Genomic DNA, 24,986 nt, shown 5'->3' with positions numbered 1-24,986 from the left:
AATCGGCTGTTTCCGAGGTGCACACAATATCAACGCGCCACCTAGCGAGTATTCCTTAAGTTCAACAATGTTTAACATGTAGATAGATGTTGATACCAACTTTCTGGCTCGAGATCTTATCGTTCATACAGACAGACAAACAGATTGACTTTATGCTATAAAGTTTATAGGGTCTAAAACGCTTCCATCTAACTTATTTCCGATGAAGTTAATATACCCTTTTACTCTACGAGTATCGGATATGAAGATAGCGAGGCCTTAAAAATAAATTTCCTGTTAGGATTAAGAAAACTGTTTATTGAAGTTTTTTAAAAATACTTACTTAATGGTTGCGTTCTCATTGCTTACCACCAATACTCTATAAAAGTTGTTGTGCAAAAAATCAACAATTTTAAAATATGTTCAGCCAACGCCCCAATTTTTAGGTATAGCATTCTATATGACCCTAACGAGTTTAAAAAAAAGTACACTTGTACTAAAAAAACATTTTTTATTGGCTAAATCGTAAAATTATTTGACAATGGAATAATATGACATACTAATATATTTGATTTTGTTAAATTTTTTGGAATGTTCAATGGTTTTTAGTGTACATAAAAGGTGTTAAATATTTGCCTAGAAGATTTCGCACTTTTCAGGCGGATTCAGTAGCGCTGTAGTTGGGCAGTTAAAGACCTCTCCAAAAGCAGGTAAATTTTTGACTGCCTCGGAAAGGCGCAACTTGTCTGAATCGAAGCTGCCGAAATCCACATACACTTCATCGCCCACAAACATCTGGGCGAAGTTGATAAAGAACAGCTTTTTCAGCGGCAAATTGGTGAATGCTGGCTGGGTCTGGCTGAACTCGGACTTGTCACCGAAATAAGCATCGTAAACCAGTCCAAGACTCGCCACATCATCCAAACGTAGTTGAAGATCCTTCGACTCCGTAGTTTGATTCAGACAAGCAAGTCCATTGTAAATATATTTAGTGTCCGTCGTTTTTTTTATGGGATGCAAGATTGACATCACTTGGCGAGCCAAAGAGAACCCCAGAAGGCTCACCTTAAAGACGTCATGACTTTGAGGATCAAAGAACGGCTCCTGAAGCATGGCATAAGGCAAGACTATGACGGATTGAGGAAAGTGTAATTTGGGTTCAGGATTTTTGTCTTCAGGAAGAAATAAATAAGTATCCTTAGAAACGACACCTTTGAATTGGTCTAGATATCGTTGCGTTCGGTGCTTTAGAACGTTAAGCTGTGCTTTAGCGAAATCCAGATCGGCGTCAAGACTCAAGTTGTCGTAGAATTTGGTAACGAAGCGGCGATGATTGAGATTGTTGGGGAGCTTTCCTACTCTGATTGTCATTGCGAAAAGTTTCCGCTGAAACTGAGAAATGGTATCGTCGTCAAAGTGCAATTTGTTCTCTTCTAACCTAACCATTAAAGATCGGAACACAGCTTCAAATATTTGTTGAACTTCTTCGGTGTACTTCTTTAGCTTTTCTTGCCCCAGGTAATAATTCTTATACAGCAGATCGCTGGCCAGCTCCATTTGACCTGCAACGGTAGCAGCACAATCACTGGAACTGCTGTTTAAATGACTTCCATCCAAATCCTGCACAAAAAGGGAGAATCGAACCATCAGGTAGCTGGCCACAACTTCTTCGTCGTACTTTTCAATGACTCTTTTTAGACTATCAAAATAATTTGGATCAATGATGGTTAAGACTTCATTCAAATCAACCGAGGGGTCGAGGACCATTTCTAGGTAGCTATATATACTGGGCACACGCTGAACCTCTCTCTGTCTATAGCTATCTAAGCTATCATAATCATCATATTCTACCGGGTGGTCAGACCCACGCCCAATGTCTCTCCTGCTATAGTCTCTAAGATGATCTTCTTTAATTAATTCCTGAAGGTCAGAGTTTAGTTTGATTATGCTGTTGACCAGAAGAGAGGCTCTGCCAGATCTCACTCCGATGCTGATCAATAGATCCTTAACTTGAGCCACATCATTCATATTTCCACCTAAGGGATACCTAACAGTTGCAACAAGGGATTCTAGGTTCCTTTCGTTGGGTTCTATGCTCAACTTGATAAAAATATTAGATCCATAGCGTTCCAAATGTGCGGCGGTCTCCATCCAATTAAACTGATGCTTGGGCCACAGAGTTCCAAAAGGTGCGAATTGCGGCCAGGTTAGATTCTTACTCGGGGAAGCCAGCTCCAGGTAGTGCCTTAGCGATCGGGTGTTATTAGGGGCCGTGAGACAGGTGTTATAGAAACGCCACACCTTCTCCTCCACAGAATTCTCGTCGATGAAAACTCGATCCTTTAGAAGATCAAACAATCTCTGCAGCTTAACAATGTATTGGCTCCAAATATGGTCTTGCATGAATAAATGTCCATCGTCAGTGTGAAGATCTGCAAAACGCCCACTGGCGTAATTCTGAAAGTCCTCGCAGGGATCTGCACTATAGTTCCCATGCTGTTCTATGTAGTTCAGGATCCTCTCATTGGGGCTGGAATCGACGGACCTAATAATTTTAGATCCAGCTACAAAGCTAAGGAAAAGCAGCAGACACCAGGTTCGGAATATTATCTCCATTTTTGTCGAAAAACTGATGCTTCCGGACCAGAAGCATTCAGTTATATAGCCGCCTGATAACGCAACAGGGGTCACACGTGGAGACTCCAAAAAGTAGACAGATTATTTTTTGGTGATAATATTTAAAAGGTCTTGGGTCTTCAGGTCTAGCCACATATGTACAAGTGCGAATATGTTATTGTATATATATGTGCAAATACAAAAATAAGTTGCTATTTCCAATTAAGTAGATGTAGACAAACTATACATAAGGCTAATCATTTATTAGAACGGCCGACGTCCCGTTTATATTGAAGTCACTGAGCATTAAACACCGCCTAACTTTAGTACAAATTTTCAGGATTCATGTATTCTGGGGCCCTTACAATACTTCAATTCAGTCAAAGTTGGGAACAACCAGATTTCTATTTTAGGGTTTATTTTACTGTCTAACAAAATATAACCTTTATCAATAACTACTAACATAAAAATGTTATTACATCTACTTATAATAAACTAAGTGACTTTAATCTAATAAAATTTAATATTTTTACAAAAAATAGAAAAGAACCTACATCAAGTTGATAATATATTTTTATAGTGATATAAAACATTTTTAAAGTGCTATCAGTAGTTCGATAGACACAAAATTATAAATTTTTTTTATTTAAAACGCGACGGATTTAATCTTATAGATTGCTGGGGTGGGTACAATAATGCAAAGAATACGCAAACACAGATGGCCCGCTCGAGAATTTCACTTTTGCCATTTGTTATCTGACTATTTAGCATATATTTCCGAAAACCCCTCCTTGATAAGAATACCTCCAGTTAGGTTTTGTACGCACGAACGACCAAATTACCGAGAGCCGAGACGATATTGTGCACTTCATGGTGGAATTCTCGGAACCAGTTTCCATGAATACGTTACATTCTATGCCCCTGCTCAGAGGTTGTCTTTAATACATTCTCAAGTTGCATATTTATACCCGTTGCTCGTAGAGTAAAATAGTATATTGTATTCGTCGGAAAGTAGGGTAGTGTAGGTAGAAAGAAGCGTTTCCGACCCTAAGGTTAAATAGATAGCACTATATATAAGCTGGATCTCAGAAACTAAAAAGAATAAAAGGTTTGTATTAATAATACAGATTCTTGGTGTTCTTCCTTAACGCTTACAAACGCCCATACCTCTGAACTCTACCAGATACATTTATAAATATTTTTAGAGTTTCTTTTATTTTACTTCACTTCTAAATATCTATCGTCATACCAAAAATAATTTAAAATAACTATAAGATAAAAAGTTAACTGAGTAACGTGTATAAAAAAAAAACATAAAATAATATAATTTTTTGTTTTGAATGAACTCGTATGTTCTGTAATGCTTTGAGTACGAAGCTTATCAGTAGAAAATTGGCGACTCGGTCTTGCTTGCAGCTTGAGTGCACACTCAATCAAAACTCATGTATGAGCGCAATAAGTCTGCATTTGTATTTGTTTTCATTTTCATTTTAATTTATTTTAAATTTAAATTTATATATATTTCTAGTAACAAAAATTTAGCTACAGTTTCGACAGTTTTAATAAACATAATAAAATAATAAACTAAAGGTTTTGATTAACAACTTTATATATAACAAGGAAGAACGCTATAGTCGAGTACCTCGACTATCAGATACCCGTTACTCAAAGGGAAATGGAGATATGCAAGCAGCAAAGCGAGATTAAAATGCGCCACCTACCGGCGGTAGACAGATTTAAGCGTTAAGGGCGTTAGAGTGGGCGTGGAAAATTTATTTTTGGATCAATCGATAGGTATTGACGACACCAATACATTTCAGTTAAAATTTTTTATCTAGCATGCAAATTGTGGGCGTTACAGGTTTTCGCGGTTTGTGGGCGTTTAAGTGGGCGTGGCAAACTTTTTTTTAGGTCAATCGATAGGTATTGATGAGAACAATACATTTCAGTTAAAATTTTATATCTAGCGTCAAAACTGTAGGAGTTACAGTTTTGGGCGGTTTGTGGGCGTTAGAGTGGGCGTGGCAGTCTACTGAAACAAACTTGCGCTGCGTAAGAAGCTCAGGAATCTGTACGCCAAATCTCAATAGCCTAGCTCTCATAGTTTCCGAGATCTCAGCGTTCATCCGGACAGACAGACGGACATGGCTAGATCGACTCGGCTAGTGATCCTGATCAAGAATGTATATACTTTATGGGGTCGGAAACGCTTCCTTCTGCCTGTTACATACTTTCCGACGAATCTAGTATACCCTTTTACTCTACGAGTAACGGGTATAACTAGGTATTTCAATGCAATTTTGTTGTTGTTATGTACCAACCATAAATATGAAGTTTATGCTATAAAGATATCCGTTACTTCGGGTAGTGATACCACTAACCATGCAAGGCCTTTAAACCTAGTTTCTAATGACTTTTAACAGATTGTATTGCTGTGAGCGTTAAAGTGCGTGGCACTCGGAGCTGCTCAGGAATCTGTATAATCTCATTTTTCTATCTTTTTAAGGTTTTCAAGGTTTTTGGCGTTTAGACAGATGGACAGACATTGAGATTGACTCGTCTAGTGATCCTGATCAAGAATATATATACTTTATTCAAATAGGAAAACCTTTAAAATAATTTGACATGTCAGCTGATATCATTTCATGAATTAGTGTTGTATAAACAGGGACTATTTTAATTTCATGTGTATGAAAATGCTTGAAATACAACACTAACTAACTATACGAGTTAAAGGGTATTCAGGGGTATTCATCGGAAAGACGGTGGCATGCATCCTAGTTATGGAATATGTAAAAAAATGTTACGAATCAAAAAATATCATAAAGAAATATCATAACAAAAATTGTAGATTTTTTATTTTTTTTACAATGAAAGTACCTAATTACTTTCATTGAAGTCAAAAAGTAATAAAAAGGATATAAATAAACACACCTCATACCAACTTTTCCCTCTTCCAGTTAAAATCATGGCATCCAAGACCCTTTTGCGATACAATTAGCACATTAAAGCCTTGCCTTTCCCCAATTACGCCCTGCGGCAACTCGTTCGTCTGACATTTTGACAGATTTGATGGCGCTTGAAGTTTGTGTCATTTGCCACCTTTGAGTAATCTGCAACTAAATTAGAAGCGCGGCCATCACAAAAGTTTTATCTGACAAATACATTTCAATTGTTGGCATGCTCCAGCCAGTCCTTTTGGTCCCTTGTCCCCCGACTTCTGGGATGACAAATGAAACTGAAAAGTTTAATGAACCACAGTAACAGTGGCAAAATGCGGAATGCCGTCGAGCATAATGAGCGCCCACTGGCGGGGAAATTCGGCAATTAAATTTTGCTTAGCTGCCACGCCCCTTCATTCCGCCGCCGGGTACAACTCAATGCCCCCGCCCCCTTTTCCAGGACTCAGCACAGAAGTTGTCAAAATTAACAAAACGCGGGGCTTCTCATTAATCTCTGTCTCCCAGATGAGAACAAACTCAGCGCGCTGGCCAGAATGAATGACTGACTGAATGAGCGAATGAATGAATGAACGAATGGCCAGTCCAGTGCACAATGCTCATCTCTTCGTCATAAAAATGAAAAATATACTCAAAATGACAGCAAAAAGTTGTTGCGTGGTCCGGCCACGCCCCCGTCTCCCAACTCCCATCTCGCATACCCTCCATTTTCCAGATGGCATCTGGTGCGTGTCGGTGGTACTGGGTCGGGGAAATGGGAAATGGGAAAATAGGAAAACTCGAGGGGCACTATGGGAGCACCGCACTGGAGAGTTAATCATTTTCCTGCAGCCATTTGTTTGATGGCCATCCGTTGTTTTATTTCGTCTGCTTTGGTGTCATAAATGTGCCACACTGCATGTGCTAGCAAAATGCGTATACGCAGCGTTGGCCTTTATGAACGGGGAGTGTCACGAAGAAAGATCAAAACCAGATGCCGTTTCTAACTGCAGTACACATATGAGTACTTATGTTCTGGAATTAAACAGAATATTTTTTGGTTCTCAGAAAATAGTTTTTGCTTCCCAGTTTATAGGAACATTTGAATTCTCCGAAAAGTTCCGGACTATCAGTTGGTCGTTGGTTTTTATTTTTTAAATTATGATTTTATTAATTAAATTTAACCAGTGAATTGGAATTTCAAGATCAATTGTCAGCCAAACTAACACTTAAATTTAAAAAATAAATTTTTATATTAAGGAAGGGCTTATACACTTTGCTTTCTCTGTATAGTTATTCCACAGAAATGAATAAAACTGCAATGAAAATTGGAAAATAGCCTGAGAAAGCTCTTATAAAAGAAATAGAATCCTCCACAATAATAAACTGAAATCATTGAGGTAGTCCATTAAATGCCGGATATTAACTTGGAATTAGTCAGGCTTCTAAGCTTTCAACAATCGGGGGAGAAAGGCCAGAGGAGCAACTGGAAAATGAGAATCAAATGCATTGCAATTAATTAGATAGAATTAGGCCTGCTCAGGTCGTCACAGAGCTGGTGTGACGACATTGAAGGCGACGTCATTGTCCTCATTTCGGCACAGGGCAATTTGGTCGATCGGAGGAGGATTCAACAAATGGCCAGGAATAGAGCACTGGAGCACTGTTTGCTCAATTATTTAGAGCGTGTCCTGGCCCATGCAGCTGGCCATGCATAAATAATGGCAAAGCCAGCCAGTGTGTCCCAAAACAGAAAACAATTGAGAGAATTCCCCACGTGCCGGCTGGCCATGTGTCGGCAATTGAAACTCAATTTAGTCAACTGGCAAAAACAACAGACCAACGCCTGGCCAGTGGGACGGTGGGGAATCTAAAAGAAAAATGGGGCAGGAAAATGCATTTTTACAATTTTCACGCCAATTGCCATAAAAGCTGTAAGTGAAATACTTAAATGCAGCCACCTCAGTTCGCCAGGGACTAGGACTCCGACTCTGTGATTCACTCTACACTTCCAGAGCTCCTCGTCCTCCTCCTCCCAAATATCCTCCTCCTCCTAAAAACGTCGCCCTGTGCTATTGGGTTTCCGGTTTCCTTTGCAGTTTTGGCCGTTTCCTGCCTGGCAGTCGGCTCACGTTTTTGGGCAATGTGTCGCGACAATCAACAAGCCGCGCAAATGTTCCTGTTGCCATTTTGGGTACCCAGCACGGAATGGCGGCTGCGAATGGCTCTGAGATTGCTGGCACACAGCCTGAACTTCCCTTGGTAAATTTTAAATGGTTTTGCTGAAGATCGGGACACTTTGTTGGAGGTCTAAGAAGTAAATAGACGACCACAAAAGTAGCTTAAAATAAATACAACAATTTCAAATGAGACTTGGGATGGTAAGGGTGAAGGTCCTTAAAAACCTTTATGGCTGCACATTAAGACTTTCGCTTCAATGAATATTTACTTTCTAAGCAAAAAAAATTTAACCAGAAATATCTCATTTCACAGAGAAAATTCTGACGTTCTCATCTGAGTTGAAAATGTTTATAAAAATAGAACGACATTTTTGAATTTGAAAATATTTTTATTTTGCTCGAATCAAGTTGAACTGGGGGTAGTCAGTAGAATATACTTATCAAAAAGCTGATAAATACACTTAATTTAACTTTTCTCCTCTCACCATTTCGTTCTTATATTGAGAAAATGAATACCAAAATGAACTTTAAGAACGAATGTTCTTTATTTAAGAACAATTTCCTTGAATATTTCTTTCTGTGTTGGTATCACATCAATTAGAAGGTTGACTTAAATTAAATTTTTTTTAATTTTTATAGATTAAAAAATAAGATTAAACTAAATTGAATTGTTTTAAAATATTAAAAAAATGTATGTGATGTGTTTTTGAAGGTCTCGATAATATTACTTAGCTCAAAAATCTTTTTGATAAAAAAGCTAAGAGGCACATGATTAAAAGTAACTAGCCGAGTTCAAAATAAAGGGTTATAACAGTTATGAAGTATAATGCGTATATTTGAAGCCTTAATAACCCATTCATCAACATCAGTCCGGTAATTCCAGGCTGGCTTTCATCGGTACTGGGTACACCCATTAGTCCATCATCCCGGCTCTTAAATCCCGCCAAGCTTCCGCCTCTGCGGTGAGCGGAATGGAGCACCGAGTGCCGCCTGGGCGGGCAATTAAATACTTTTGGGCGGAGGATGCGGCGAAAGTTTAAAACAAATAGCCCAAACAACAAGGACAACAGCACGAACAATTAATGTGAATTTATTTTTCGGACTCATTTGGCGGTAATTGCCGAGCGTCAGCGAGAGCAAACAGAAAGAAATCGCGGTAGAGGGTTGCGAAAAGAGTTGTTTCGGTGTCATATGCCAAAGTCCCACGAACTGGTGAATCGACCCTAGAGGGCTGCTCGTAATTTCCATAGAATTATTTACGATGAATTTTTGGACAGCCTACGCAGTAAAAGGGGCTTAACAGAGTCCTCCTTTCTGCACCCCTTCGGCAATTCCGGCAATCATTTAAGCTGTTTTACGATCTACAATTGTGCGGCTCCTTCGTTGGCAACAACTGTAAATAACTTTGCTCATTTGAACATTTATTGGTGACGTAAACGGCCTGTAGCTCCATTTTGGTCTCGGTTTCGAATGAGTTCTCTTTCTTCTGGCCTTATTGCCGATTTTTACTTGTGTTAATTTCCTGTAACATGGAAATTACCCCCAGAAAATGAGATACTTGGCCCTGAGGATTGGTCACACATAAAAGGCAGGCTACATAAAATATGATGAAGGGCACTTAAGGCATCGTCTCCTCGCTGACATCCATCAAATATGTAGGTACACAACATGCATAAATGGATGGCAAACACACACACACCCACTGTGCACTCGGGGGGCGTAGGTGACACGCCTTTTGTTTTCATAAATATTAAAGTGAGCAAACCTTTGCCGAGGCCTGTTTGCAAATCCGTGCAATTTCATTTAGTCCAAAACGACAGAATAAAATTTATGTGCACAAGTGCAAACTTTGTCGAAACATTTTCTTAGCCTAGTTTTACTTTTGGCACTGCTGTGCCATATAATTCATAGAAATATATGCAATTTCAGAGCAGTTGCAAAGCTACAAGGTGTTACAGTTGCCAATGTTGAAATCGTAATTCAAATGAAGTTTCAACGGGCGGAAGTGGCAAATATATGCAGAATATTGCTATGAGTGGCGGGGATTTTGTTTTCCCCGGTGGAAAAAGCAAGCTGCCATCGAATTAATATGGAAAAGAAGCGAAAAGCCAGCCTAATATTTCGAAATTTCAAGTGCCACACAAACCATCGGGTGAGCAATCCATCTCAGATTTGTGGCATGCACCGCAGAGAGTGCAATTGAAAGCGATGTGGCAGCGTCATTAATCAAGCTGCTCAACTGCGAAAGCGATTTGCCCCACAGAGAACTGCTCCTCCACCTGAACTCTTCCAACCCGAATCTGTTCGTAATTTGGATGAGCAGACAAATGACTGGGGAGATGGCGGTGCAGATGATCTGGCCCAATGAAATATGATTTGGAGGCGTTAAGCTGTCAGCCGCAAAAGGTAGATTTAGTACCCGTATCCCCCATGTCTTTTTGCGGTCGGAGGTTATGGCAAATTTATTTGTTTTGTGAGGTGGGGCGGTTTGGTGGGGCAAATGAAAATACCAAAATTTCATCAGTTTCAAGAGCATGACGCACAGGAATTTATCCAGTGCTGCATTTCTATTGCCTCCCTGCCCAGTTTCCGCTTTCTAAACGAGAACAATTCCCGGGCTTTACAAGCCCACTCGAGTGACCTCCAAAAATATGCCACACAATTGTAACACACACAGAGAGTCCCGAACAGCTTGCTTTTCGGGGGAAAACGATTCCATTCATGAAAATTTTTACACAAAATTACATTTGCCGAGCCCCTGGCTAACTAACAGGCAGTCGAAAAGGCAGGCCAACCAAAAAGGCAGACATTTTCCCTAAATTACTCGGACAAATGCCACCATTTCGCCCCATCTCACCCAGTAGCTTAGTTTTTGGGGGAGAAACTTGTTCAAAGACCTGCAATATCAATGAATCTTTGATGCTAACTTTACGACCCCCAAAAGCGTCGCCCCAGCTCTCCATCGCGTGTGTGTTTAATTTGCGTTGTCTTCTCATTAATAATGGACGGTCCTTTTGGAGAGTAACTAACACCGCCTCAGATTCCCTTTTCGAAGACCTAGCCTATGAACATGCCCCCCCAAAAAAAAGGAGAAAAAGAACAGAAGGACACATAATCTGTGGGTGGGAACTAAATTTTGCACACATGGCCACATCCGCTTTGGAATACGAGTGGAATACAAATTTAATCTGTCGGGTTTCTGGGATTTCCTCATTTGTACCAGATTATAATCTCTGGCTGTGCTTCAAAAAAGTGAACATGGCGCAGAAGTAGTACGATTCCTTTGTTCTATCGATAGGCCGGCACTTTCTCCTTTCATTCGGGTTAAAAGGCCTTGCGTGGGTCCAACGTTAATGAGTTGCCTAGAGATTGCCAAGAGGATGGAGGGCACTACTGATGATGATGATGATGATGTGAAACGAACATGAATGGGGCACAAATTGTGCTCAATTGGATGTGATTGGGTTTGCCCCGTATTGCTTTGCCCATCTCGATTCTAAGGAATCCCATTCAACAGATTTCCACTTAAACTGTTTTAAAATCTTGAAAGGAGGCTGTCGAATTTAAATGATATGAAACAAATTAAAGGCAGCCGATTGGAAAAAAAAGAAAATAAATTAACACAAAAAAGGATATTAAGAATTAAGTCTTTTTAAATTTATTATTGCTATTATATTTTTTCTCGTCAGGTGATGCTAATCAAGAATTAATATTCTCTATACTGTCGGACATCTTTCCTTCACTGCGTTGCACACATATGACTGAAATCATTTTACCTTCTGCAAGGGTATTAAACGACAAATTTAATTAATTAAGAAACTTGAAATTAGATATAAAAATTAAAGACTTCACTGCCTAAATGATTTTTTGTCTTAAAACATTATAAGAAACCGGTAATGTATAAAAGAATATTAGTAACTAAAGATACGGGCTTGCTGATTCTATCTACATAAAGTTAAACTTTATGGGGACATTCAACCATGGTAGCAAAACTAAAACGGAATCAATTTCAAACATTACTGGCATTCCTAGACCAACACAAAGAACCATATATACTCGCATTTTCCTACTCCTTCTGGCATCTTTTTAGTGAATTTATAGACCTTCTCGTTGACTTCTAACATATGCATAATTTTTCAAGAGCATAGTCGTCGTGGTGCCGGGCCATAAAAGGGAATCTCCGAGTGCTTTTAATTTGTCCTACCCAATGTTGAGACTAGACAGCTCCCTCAACCCCCTCCCATACCAACCCTTACCCACCCACACATATACATATATCTCGTTACTTAGCGCACATTTAATTTTGTTACGCACACACAAACAAATAAAACGGCAGGGTGAAAGCGGAGAAAGTGAGTGGGTGAGCTGGAGCGGGAGCGAGTAGGGGGGAAAACTTTGGCGCACCAGAAAACTATGTAGCAATTTATAACTTTTCCTAGCTGGGTGGCTTTTCCAGAGCGGCGGAGGCGGGCCTTCGCTTTTGGCAAACGATAATGAGACTTCGTGCCAAATTATTTAAGAGTTGAACGTGGAAAGCAGCGGAGGCAAACACAAAAGTAAATCAAAAATTTCCGGAAAACCAGTTTGCGATTAATAAAAGTAAAGCACTTAGCCAGATTAGGCTTACAATGGACTAACAATTGTTAATTACAATTCGCTAGCACAGTTGGGGAAAATTTAATAGTGTATAATTTAAATTCCCCTCCTAAAAAAAGGTGAGTGGGGCGGTACCGAATTTAAATTATTTTGGGTATTAAATTTTGCGGTTACCATGCAGCTGAATTAATGGCCAAGTCGCCGGCTTCGTCATCATCGTCGTCGGCGGCTTTGGTGCTGAAATTGAATTTGCCAGTGACTGAGCCGCAAACGCTGAAACCGCGATCAAAATCTAGCCACGCATTTAATAAAGGACCCTCTTCCCCGAACACCCCATGCATCCCCGGCTTTTTCCCCTGCCTAACCGAGTGATTTCGAAAAATCTGCGTACGCGACGAGAGCTGGAATATTCATTTCAAATGCGCAAAGTGTTTTGTGGACTGTGGCGGGTGTAGGAGTACGTACATAGAGTCATACGAGTATAGAACAGTTCCCACATCTGCATATATGTGTGAACGTACAGCCGTGGCTTTGGGGACTTGGTAGGGGCTTAAGCCTTATAAATTAGCGGTTAGATTGTGCGTCATAAATCGTGCGATTAATTTTAAAGTGCTCGTGCGGCTCTTGTTTGCTTTGAAGAGCCCCTATATGAGTTCTAACCCCGGGAATTGCGACGATTTAAGCCGCTGACCAAGGTTGACACTTGCCAGTACAAGGAGCAGGGATTAATTTGAAATTTACAAGTATTCGTTTTAATTAAAATGTCTCCATGCACGAACTAACAAAACTAATAAAGTGCACACAATATTACAATAGTTTACCACTATTTGTTAACGAAAAAGTTACTTTCAATTGTTCGAAAGTACCAACTAGGAATAGCAAAGTTGGAGCAAACAAAAGTATCCAAATAACACTCAACATTTGGTTGGGAAATGTGGGATTTAATAAAGCAATCGTTTTTAAGCCCTACTTTGCCGTTTCCACATGAGAGATCTTAACCGATGACAAGTCACTAACTCGGGGAAATAGAAACCTCTCGAGAACACAGCCTACCTTTCAGCCTGCCCCCAGGAACATCCCCTCAAAATTTATGTATCTAATTAAATGGGAGGCTGGGGTGGAAAAAATGCGAGGGCTCCGAATCGGGGGAAACAAGGCCGAACAAGGCCTGTACATAGGTACTATATGCTAAGCGCTTCGCCTAACTTCGTTTCGCATAAATTTTGCCAGAGCCCCAGTGGAGATGGGATGGGCACGCATTATGTTTGTTTATGCTCGAGAGCTGCATTTTTATGTTCTGTCGGCGAGTTGGGGCACTGGATGTGGAAGTGCCAGTGGGATGGAGGCCACTCCATCAGTTGGTACACTGCACTACATAACAGCGGGCTGTCAGCATGCCGAACTGCTGCCGAATAGGCCAAAAGCCCCGCTACAGTGGTCTAAAATCGCATTCGACGCGGCTGATGGAGCATGAAATCTGTGGAATTTCCAATCCATTGCCGTCCATTTCAGTTCGACTTGCAAACGAACCGATGAGGGCCGCCTTTCTGCTCGTCTTCTTGGGGGCTTTATGCCTGGCCGCATTCCCACCGAAATTCGATATCTTCGAAGAACCGGAGATCCAGGAACTATTCTACTATCCCATTTACATCGGAAATGTGACCGCGAATTTCCTTCATCGGCACAAGAGCAAAATAAACTGTATGCAGGGAATTGCAGAGCGAGGAACATACGAAATAGACAGATACGAGGCCACGATTAAAGTCTGTTCTAGGAACTACAACATAACGCTGGACTTCCATTACATACTGGATGCGATGACGGACCGCGATTTATCCCTGCTTTGCAGCTCGCAAATCAGGGCGGTGGTCAGAGGTCAAAGTTGTGGCAAAAATGTCCTGCTGGCCTTGATTTGCGATACGTATACCTCGGTGATGGATTTTGCTGCTTGCTTTCGTATAAACAATGATCCTGACGAAGGCACCGAAATTGAGTCAATAAATTGATCTGTTATTATCAGGATTTCGATGTGTTCCTCAGAGATCTTAAGGAACTGGCTGCAAAAACTTTGGAAAACACATTTTCTAGCTTCTGTTTACTTAAGTTTCTATATTTTCCACATTTTTTTAAGAGGGTCTATTAATTCACCTCCTTCACATAGATAAAATTGAGGTTTTTGGGCAAGGTATTTTTATGAGATACAGTAAAATTGTACTTCAAAATAATTTTGATGTTAAGATCTGCAAAATCTTTGTTAAATTTAAACTAAGTATTTGATTATTTAAATTTGTTATTCAAATTTGTAATGTGATGATGAGGAAAATAACGTGTTTACTAATGATTTTTATACTTTACTTGAAAAAGTTTAAATATTTGTGGTCTAATCTAGTTTATTTTTTATAAATGGATAAAAATATCACAATTGGCTAGGTTTTTTATTATTTGCTTAGAAAGTTTTTGTGCATCCACTGTGCTGAAAAACACTCTCTTCGTTCTCGTTGCTTGCCTTTTAGCTTAGCTGTTGGCTGCTGGCGCTGCTTTTTAATAAAATTAGCTCCGACATTGGATGCTTGTTTATGCAGCAGCCGCCTTGCGAGTGGGTGAAAAGGGGGGGAGGAGTGGGTGGAGCAGAGTGGAGTTCGGCCTAGCCACCCACTCCCGCCCGCACTCCCACTCGCACTCCCAGTCCCCCGACGACCCCACGACCCCACGACCCTTGTGATGCACAGCCATGGGTGTGGATGCCTGTACTTGACTGCTTATTATGCATGAATTTCAAATGAAGTCGCGAACGTGACACAAACATGCTGCATGGCGATGCGGCGCCCTTTGCCAACTAACTGGCCACCCATCATCAACCCACCCGCCCAGCGGCCCACAAAAATTTACACATTCGCATTGCGATATGCATTTAATATGAGAACGAATCGTGGACTCGGGCATCCCAGTTGGATTCGTTCTGGAAATGCCCCAAAAATTGAAAAACACATCAAACTCATTGAGAGCTAAATGGAAATAGGTCTTAATGCGTTCGTGTGTTTGTGTAGTATGGTGGAAAAAGGCAATGAAGATGGTCTAAATGTTATGCGTAATGAAATTGGGCTCTTTGGGTGTTGATTTTTTATGGCTCTTAAGTGGCCCTTAGAAGAAAAGGCAATGGGGTAGGTCGTGAATACGTTTCGGTACAATTGAAATTCCGTTGATCTGATCCTATTTTTGGGGCCCAAAATTAAAGGAGATGTTTTCGAGGATAAAGGGATCTCATTATCCTAGGCAAACTTCGTTGTGAGCCAATTTCTGTTGGCAATTAAACACTCCAGCATCTTGGCAGCCATCCAGGATGTCAGATGTCGCCGGCGAGTGTTGATAATGCACTCGCACAGGAAAAGCGTTTACAGTTATTTTCCCGGCTTAATGATATGCAAATACATATAAACAAAGACGGCGAATGGCAGCGAGCGGCGTTAATTGCCTTCCCTTTGTTGTTGTTGTTTCTGTTGTTCCTTTGGCTTCCCGCTGGGCTGGCTATTAACATTTAATTAAACGCCTTTTGGCATCAAAAGACAGAGACAGCGACATAATTACAAGCCAGTTACACACATTTTTCTAAGCGAATTTCTGCTCAAAATTCGTGGGAGGACCCCTTTTACAGGAAATCCCCCCCGCACGCTACTTGCATTATTGTTTAATTGCAATTAGTGCCAAGCAGGCAGCGGACTCCAAAATGATAATAACGAGCCGTGTGTCGGTTCATGCATAATGCAAAGGCCGAGCAGGTCCCACACATTGCAATTAAGTCGCCAAAAGCTGGCTGCACTGCAAGAAATCGAACCAGGTGTGCAGTAATATGCAGGGTGGGTACATCACTTATTTTATTTACTCTCTTATTTGTTTGCATACTTGAAGAAGTATTGGGTAAACAACTTATTTACCACAAGGTCGACTTAATAAAGTCAAGATAAGCTATTTATTCAGTGATATTAAGAGTCTCACGTACATGTACGGAATATATGGTTTCACTTAGTATCCCTAAACTTATTCGTTTTTTCACAAACAAAAATATTTGAGACATGAAAGAAATGTTTTCTAAAATTGAAAACAAAGTCACCATTAAATCCAAATTTGTATAATTCATATCAAATATTTTTTGGGCGATAAGAAATATTTTACGACAGCTAAATAATAATTATAGAGTTGTAATCCTATTCATTTACGTACAAACATAATATTAAAACAATTTTAATGTGTAGGCATATACATACCTACTTCTTAGTTATATTATACAGTCTATAAATACATTCATTTATTTAGCTAGACGGTATTTCATGAATATTTTGGAACAAAAACCTTAGGAAAGCAGTTTAATTGACATTTTCACCAGACTGAAAAAGCAAAAATGGTAAAAAATAAAATATTTTATAACATCAATAATATAATTTGAGGTGTCTAAAAGTATGCAGTAAATAAATACTTGTTGTCTTTCTGAATAAATTACTGTTTTTCTGAGCTTAAAAATTTTATTTCCTACTTTAAGACACCTGAAATTACATTTACATGTATATAATAAAATAAAATAATTCCTAAAATCAAAAGTATAATTTTAGGTGTCTAAAAGTATGCAGTAAATAAATAAAATCCATATTTCTGAATAAATTCATTGTTTTACTGAGCTTAAAATATATTCTTCCCTACCTTAAGACACCTGAAATTACTTTAAAAGAGATTTTAAAACTCTAGTGATTTGAGTGGCCCCCCAAGAGTGTTTCTCCCAGTGCACCTCCCATTGTGACTGATTTGGTTGGTGCCTCTGTTGTTGTTGCTGTGTTGCTTTTGGTGCTGCTGTCGAACGGCGTGCTGAAAGTATCTCTTTGGCAGCCAAGTCGAGTCGGGCCTTGAAGTGTGTGTTGGCACTTGAGTTCTCCAGCTGCTACTTCTCGGAGCTCTTGCCTTCCACTTCCACTTCCACCTCCACTTCCAGTTCCACCGCCTCCGCCTCCGCCTTCGTTTTTGGCCCTCGTTCACTTCTTGGCATGGAGAGTGCCTCAGTCGCCTTGAGAGTGTGTTAGATTATTTTTATGTGTTTTCCTCGGGCCTTCTTTTCGCATGCCTAAGTAGTTAGTTTAATAAATTGCATTGCTTAGGTAAGCGGCGTCGAGAGGCAGTCGCCTGTCTGCAACTTGACTTGAACAACAATTTACGGATTTTCAGCATTTGAATTGCTAAACATTTGAGAAAGTTTCCCCCAAGTTTTCATTGAATGAGTTGATTTTTGTTTTGTCCCCCATGGTGTTGTCTACTTGATGAACGAGTTCATTTCGGCTCTTCGTCCACGACAACCACACGTTGCAGTTGATGTTGAATTACCCACAGAAATCACGTATACGCCAAGGTGGCGCAGTAACACAGCGCACAAGGAATTCCAGTTCCCATTGGGAATGGAATGGAGCACACAATGCATCACAATAGTAATTAACAATTTATCAAAAACCCTCGCACACAATTGCAGGAAGAATTTCTGTGTGCTATCCATTTGAAGCAAGGTTAAAGAGAGTGGTCATACATTTTTAAGAACCGACTGAAAGCGAAAAAACCACTTAGCATTCAAGGTGCCAAAAGCGAAACGACCAAATTGTGGCAAAACAAAAGAAACTACCCACGACGAAGCCAAGTTAAATAGTTTTAAATCATGCAAGCGACGACCCCAGAGACAACAATGGTGGCCGGAGAAATCAAATGTCAACTTAATGCAAGGACAACTGCAGCTGGAGAAGTTCTAACCGACGCCCAAGGCCAAATTGATCAGGCCCGAGAGCCAGCGAGCTAGTGAAACTGGGTCAACACACCGCACAAATAAGTTGCCAGTAACTCACCCACACAGCGAAACAGCCACACATACACCCACGCACACACTGGCAGGCTGTCCCGATGCGCCCAGAAGTATGCACACTATTTCAGCTCGATGCCAGCGTCCTTCAAGGAATTGTTCGGGCTCATACTTCATTCAATTAATTCGAATTTCGGTTTCAATTATGCCTGATTTGCGCTCAAGGCTTAGAGTTCTTTAACAATTATGTGTTTGAACTGTTTGCGACCACAGATTTAAACATTGCGTTCCATTAGAGACACTCAATAATGGGTCTTCATTAAATAAGTCGTTTGACTTATTTTCTAATTTAGTCATCTATTAATACATCTTCATCAATCGCAGACAGACCATTGTGGTATTAGACTTGCAACTATTTTGATTCAAATTAGTTAGCTTTGAAAACAGGTTTAAGTTCTTTAAATATATTATTAATATTGGCTTCTTATTTATAAAACTAAAATTATTATGAAACCATATGGGGCTTAGGGCGCTTTAGGTCTTAGAATTCGATAAGTATTTTAATTAGGATAATTTTTATACGGTCTTCTTTATTGTAGCATTTATTATAAAATGATATATATCATACTTTTCTATTTCCTCTATCGTTACAAGTACATGTTTTTTGTTTTCAAAAAAAGGTTAGTCTTTTAATACATATTTTACTAAAATTTAATGTATCTTTCTTGTTAGTACTAACATGCTGTTTAAATTGCAAAAAAGAAATATATAGAGTGAAATAATATAATTTTTGGGCGATCATATAAGTGTCAGCATTAATAGAACATTTGGTTTAATACAGTTTTTAATTATTCCTAAGGTGCCGAATCCATATGAATATATTTTGGTAGGATGAATTTATAAATTAAGATCAATAGAAAGCTTATATACTTTTCGAAGCCGTCAGAGCTTGTACTTTAGCCTGTCTAGAATGAAATGCACTCGGTTAGCAGCTTAGTTGCTTATTAGTGTCACTTGTCGGCAGAACAAAGGACATTGTGGGCCGAGTCCTTTGTTGCCACCCACTTGCAACCCATAACGCCACATCAGGTCGCATTCCCACTGCCTGTGCCCTGCATATTAATGCTCATGTAATAAACACAATCGTTCACCTTGACAGCCTGTGGGTTTGGTCAGTTCGTCAGTGGTCAGCGGTCAGTTCCAAGTGGTTGCTCGGCCATGCCAAATTCATGGGCTGCTCCTGCTGCAGCTCCTGCTCCTGCTTTTCATTGTGATTCTGCTCCTCTGCCGATTGCATAATTTAAACGCAATTCCGACATGGATTCGATTGCCACCATGAATGCGAACAGCTTGGAACCAAGCCAAAAACCACCGAGGCACTGGAGCATTGGAGCACCTGGAAACTGGAGGCCGTAGGTCGGAGAAGCAATGCATTCATGAATGAGTTGAAACACTGTTGGGCTCAAATTTTGCGGGTGGCCTGTCAATATTTGTCCCCTGGCCCAACTGGTCACACCTCTTGTTGCAGCCTTTTCGCCTAATGGCGTGCAAATAGTTTTCACAATTGAGTTGTCAATTTATCAGCGCTCTTGGGATACGAAACTCGGTCCTCGTGAATTCCCCAAAACTTTTGCGCTCATCTCAAATATTTGCCATTGCCCATTTTACGGTTTGTTTTAACACAATGTACACGGACTCCAGGACACTTCCTCTGGATCCACCTGTTCCACCTCACATTCTCCTCTGCGGAGCATCTCTTACACAGTGGCACTTAATGACATTTTATGGCTGCCACCTAGGCCAGTCCAAAACCAGGGAATTGCGGAGGAGGCAGGCCAAATTGTGTGGGAGCCAAAGCCATTTGCCGGAGGCCATAGAAGCAACTATGTAAGAGCACTTGAATGGAAATATAATACAAGGTATATGAGCCCACACTATCATAAGTGTGCCTTATCTTATTTACAGTCAATAATTATAATACCTAAGTTACAGGGGGCAATTTAAAAGGAATGGTTAATAAGTACTATTATAGACAATTAACTAAGAAAACCAATTTTGGGTAGTCATTTTTTAGAAGCAGTCGTTAATAACCATGCCAATAACAGAGCATTTACTACTCCAGTTTAGTAGCTCTCATTGGCACATTAAATCCCTTTCCGCCCCACGCACAACTACAGTTCTGACCAAAAGCGAAAAGTCGTTTCATTTAGGGTTCCGAAATGGTTTCAACCAATTAACTTTCGGCCAAAAGGGCATCACGCTGCCGAAGTACATGCCATTTTTTTAATGACTTTTCCGGTAATGAGCCGCTCTGCCCAACTGCCAATAAGTGAGCTCGGTTATTAGTTTAATTTGGCAGAAAGCGCCATAAATCAGTGGCAAATATGATGCCGCCACTTGATTGCAACACGTTTTTCACTTCCCCTCTCTGATTGGTTTTTCGTTTCCTCTTATTTTATTTTGCAGAAAGCTGTCAAGGACCTCATGAAAAGCGCCTGCTGAACCACCTGCTCTCCACATACAACACGCTGGAGCGACCGGTCGCCAACGAATCGGAGCCCCTGGAGGTCAAATTTGGACTGACGCTGCAGCAGATCATCGACGTGGTAAGTGGTCGCCGGGGATCCGCAATCCTCTTGGCCAGGCTAACATTTTCGAAAGCATCAAAGCAAATAACCCAGAAAAACTGTGAATAATCAGAAGCGTTCGCATGGGGCTCAGTCTCCATTCGCTGTCGGATAATCTTCCGAATCGAATCAAATCGAATCGAATCGAAACTAAACAGAAACAGAATTGAATTGTCGATGCATAAGACTAATGTAACGTGAGCAGGCTATAAATTAACAATTATTGATTGCGTCTCTTATAGGATGAAAAGAATCAGATTCTGACCACAAATGCGTGGTTAAATTTGGTAAGTGACATGTACCCGTCGTTTTTGTGTCAACATCACAACAATATAATTCTTAGGCTTGTTTTTCATTTCGATCGACTGTGTTTTTCGTTTCTATTTCGAGGCTTCCGTTTTGTCACGCGAAAAGCGACAAATTTTTAATATATATGTATATGTAACTTGTACCACCACCAAAACCACAAATTTCTTTTCATTTCGTTTACTCAGAGTTTGTTTTTTGCCATTCAATAATTATTGCCCCCCGGGGGCTTCTTTTATCAATAAATAAATACATATTTGCGTTTGCATATGTGTTGTCTCAATATGTCTGTGTGTGTGTGAGTGTGTGTGTGTGAGCGCGTGTGAGTTTGTGTGTGTGAATGCCTGTACAATTTTACGTTTGTTTGTTCTTTTGACAGTTTATTTTGAAAGCAAGCGACGTCTGTTGATTACCGTTTAAACACATTTCAATTAAAAGGACGTTAAAAACATACATATACCAAATGCAACTACAGCACAATTTAAAACCAATTATAAAGAATTAATGTTCATAAATAACTGAGAATGCTTTGATGATGATTTAGAGCCGATCTGCCTAGGATTTCTCTATTTTTTTACCAGCATTTTTATCAGAATCATGATATTATCTGTGGTAGATGCAGAACTGTTTTGGGGGAGACAAACCATTTCGGCTAATCCCATCGCCTAACATCTAAAACATTTGATTTACACAAATTTCACCTGGAATGGACGTGATGGCGGGCAAAATAGCCTTCTGCTGGACAAGGGATGCTCGAAATGGCATTGCTAAATTGGCAGAAATTGCCGGGCATACCATAAACATAAACAAATAAATCAAAACAAAGGACCCAAAGGGACATAAATAAAATTTATATTTTTCTGAAGCGACAGCCATTTTTTCAGCGCGTTGTTTGTGCCCGGCCTCACCTGAAAACACCAAAGTTGCAATCGTTCCGGTCACTCTCGACCCGGAACCGTAGAGCGAAAACCATCGAGCTGCAGACAGGACAGGAAAACCCTTTTCAAAAAAATTAATAGCCCCTCCAACCAGTGACCAGAGGCAGATTTATGATTGCCCGTCAATTTTCAATTCCCGTAAAAAAGAACCACCTTTTTCCTAACAACTTTTGAATCCAACTAATAGTCGTTCCAATTTGAAAAAAAAAGATAGGATGCCTGGTTTAAACTACATAAATATATTTTCAATTGATTGGCTCTAATGAAAACAGTTTTGGTGGATCAGCCACGTAGTTAGTTTTGTTTCGTCGTGTTTGGCTTTGTGTGATTTACATTTTGTTATAATTATTTTGTAATTTTTTTTATGCATTCTGTTTTTTTCCTGACTGTGCAAACGTGAAATGAAAACATTTTTCATATTATTTCCCGGAAACATGCGGCGTGCCGTGTGAATAAATGTGCTTAGTCGGGAAATTATATTCGTGATACAATGTCCGATGGCCACAGTTGCCGTTGATAACCCTCCGTAATCACCCTATTTAAATCGCTGCTCTCCACTGGGGAATGGGTAATTACAGTCAAGCGCCAAAGGAACCCCAAACATATTTAGTTTAAAATCAAATATTTAGTGCTACAACCCATTTAAAGTTAGAATAAATAGTTGCAATTTAGGTGAATACATTCGAAATAGCATACCGTTGTTCCCCTTCCACAGCCCAAAGAAATATAACCTTCGACCCAAATTAGTATGCTCCATTAAGTGCATTAATCGATTGACAAAATGATTTACAAGACTATTACCGTTAGCCACCCCACCACCCGATTATTCCAATTCCAATTATGTTTTACCTGCATTTAAATTCCCATCGTTGTGCGTGTGTGATTGTTGTGTGTTGTGTGTGCTGCAGTGAGAGATAGTGTGTACATGTATTCTTTACGGATTATGTTCGATATTCGTATACTTACCATATATTTTTGCTGGGTACATGTCATAAAGCGTTCTCTGATTATACATATCTGAGTAAAAGGCAAAAGCTACAATTAAAACGCAACCAAAAACAAAACAAGCAACAAACAACTAAAGTCGTGTCTTGCATGTTGTTTAAACGAAGTGCATTTAAAAACGTGAAAGATAAACTTAAAATTCCAAGTCGGTGTTTTCTTTGTATCTATATCTATACGTATATAAATATATATATATATATACTGCCATTTAAATGTATCTGCATATTGCGCAACACAACTAACAACCTAAACAGCCAAACCTACTAAAAACCAAAAGATATCGATGAAGTTATGGCCTTAATGTGCTTGCCCTGCCCCTTGTCTCGCCCACAGCCTCACGAATAAATTATATAATTAAAGCCAGGACATCTATGCGCTCGCAAATCAAATGCATTTTAATTTACACGATTAAATATGTATGAAATAATTTGATTTATGCACTCGCCCATCGGACAGATGGATTGCCAGGGAGGGGGATCAAAAATCAGAAGGGGGGCAAATGGAAACCGCAACGCGTTGATTTCCAGTGGCATAAATTATAAATCGATCCGAATGGAGATTTATGATTCCACGAGCCCTGACATTTTCAGCGGCTCCTGGTCACAGTTTGGTCAATTACTCAAATTGCACCAACTAATAATGAATGCCCTTCGAAAATTCCCTCTGATGATGGGGATTACCGGAGCACCGACAATTGGCAAAGTTTCGCAATATTGCCATCAAGGATATGGGCCACCACGTGGTCGTGGCTAACCAAAGGTTACTCCTTCAGCATTTCTTCCTGCTTTACATCCTACTGATTGCCCTTTAGATGGTCGTGATGATGATGATGATGATGGCCCGTCATGTCAGCCCGTTGGAAGTTGCAACCGAATGCCATTGAGTTGGAGGAGCAGTGGCAGGAACAGGACGAGGTCGGGTCAGGTCGAAGGCTCCTTTGGCACGACATTAAAATGCACATTGTGGTCCGGGCGTCATCAGCATCAAAGTTAAGAAAAATAAAGTCATTAGCATTTTTCGGCTAACACCATAGCACCATTTTAGCCCCACTCGTCGTAACCTCTCGTCTAATGACTTGCCAGGTTGCAGCCACCACAAAGCCCCCTAAATGACTGGGGCTTTAGAAATATGTGTCAAAAGGAAATGGCCAAAGGCCACACTCCCCCACTTTCTCTTTCTCTCACTAAACGCTTTCCTAGCCTCCCAAAAAACGGATAAAAACATTGCAAATTTCCGAGGGTGTGAAGCGAACAAGCTTTGATGGTGTTTAATCTGTTGTTAGGGGGTGTGGCCCAAGTTGAAAGTCAGAAATCGGAATCTAATGCAGATTATTTGGCAATCTGTTTTTCGTTCATCTAAGTTTCTGTCAAAGGAAACATTAAGCTTATAGCAGGGAAAAATGAAGATTAAATCAGCGATAGAATTTCAAAGTTTGCCTCATTAAGACCCTGAACAAAAGCCATTTAGACTGGTGTGCCCGTAAAATAAGTGATTGTTTGAGTTTTTAAACAATACTTTTCTAACAATTTAGTTCTGATTTTAGAATAATAATAAATTAACAGAAATGTTTAGAAATATTGGGTTTGTTTTCTTGGATGGATTTTTATAGCATACTTATTAGCGCAACCTAAATATGGACTTCACAAATATGTTCCAGTCTCTTGTAACATCATTTTAGAGACCTTCTCTCGAAAGTAAGAAAAATTTAAAGCCCCATAATATTTAATGTAAATCAGCCATTATAAACGTAGTCAACGACTTTGACTTTCAAAGGCAAAGATTAAAAGTTGAGGTGGTGTCGAATCTATTAGCTTTAACCATTGATACTTGGCAAGCACGCCTTGAATCCATTATAAACACTCTTTCGCCCAAATTATGGCCCGCTAACACCAGCCAGAGTTCGACAAAGTCATTTGGCAACGTTGAGCAAAGTGGCTCCTTCACTTATCATCCACTCATTTGTCTCGCCTCAAATA

The 24,986-nt window shown here is 39.9% G+C and overlaps 2 protein-coding genes across 7 annotated transcripts in view; one reads left to right on the top strand and one right to left on the bottom strand.

Moving 5' to 3' along the window:
* The window catches only part of nAChRalpha6 (nicotinic acetylcholine receptor alpha6), a 102,483-nt gene that overhangs the window by 52,374 nt on the left and 25,123 nt on the right, over window positions 1-24,986 (top strand). For 4 of the 6 annotated variants that reach the window (XM_017081333.4, XM_017081341.4, XM_017081356.4 and 1 more), the window contains exons 4-5: window positions 20,601-20,740; window positions 21,004-21,048. In XM_017081333.4, the coding sequence (XP_016936822.1) occupies window positions 20,601-20,740; window positions 21,004-21,048 (185 nt within the window). The remainder of the gene's footprint in view (window positions 1-20,600; window positions 20,741-21,003; window positions 21,049-24,986) is intronic. The other 2 variants (XM_017081326.4, XM_017081318.4) reach the window with 1 other exon arrangement.
* LOC139353436 (neprilysin-1-like) lies at window positions 477-2,617 on the bottom strand. Its single transcript, XM_070997633.1, has one exon. It carries the CDS (start codon window positions 2,593-2,595, stop codon window positions 616-618), a length of 1,980 nt encoding a protein of 659 aa, XP_070853734.1. The 5' UTR covers window positions 2,596-2,617; the 3' UTR covers window positions 477-615.

Source organism: Drosophila suzukii, chromosome 2L, assembly GCF_043229965.1.
Source record: "Drosophila suzukii chromosome 2L, CBGP_Dsuzu_IsoJpt1.0, whole genome shotgun sequence".
Classification (NCBI taxonomy): domain Eukaryota; kingdom Metazoa; phylum Arthropoda; class Insecta; order Diptera; family Drosophilidae; genus Drosophila; species Drosophila suzukii.
The sequence above is the reverse complement of the archived record's forward strand: the minus strand, read 5'-3'. Positions and strand labels throughout refer to the sequence as shown.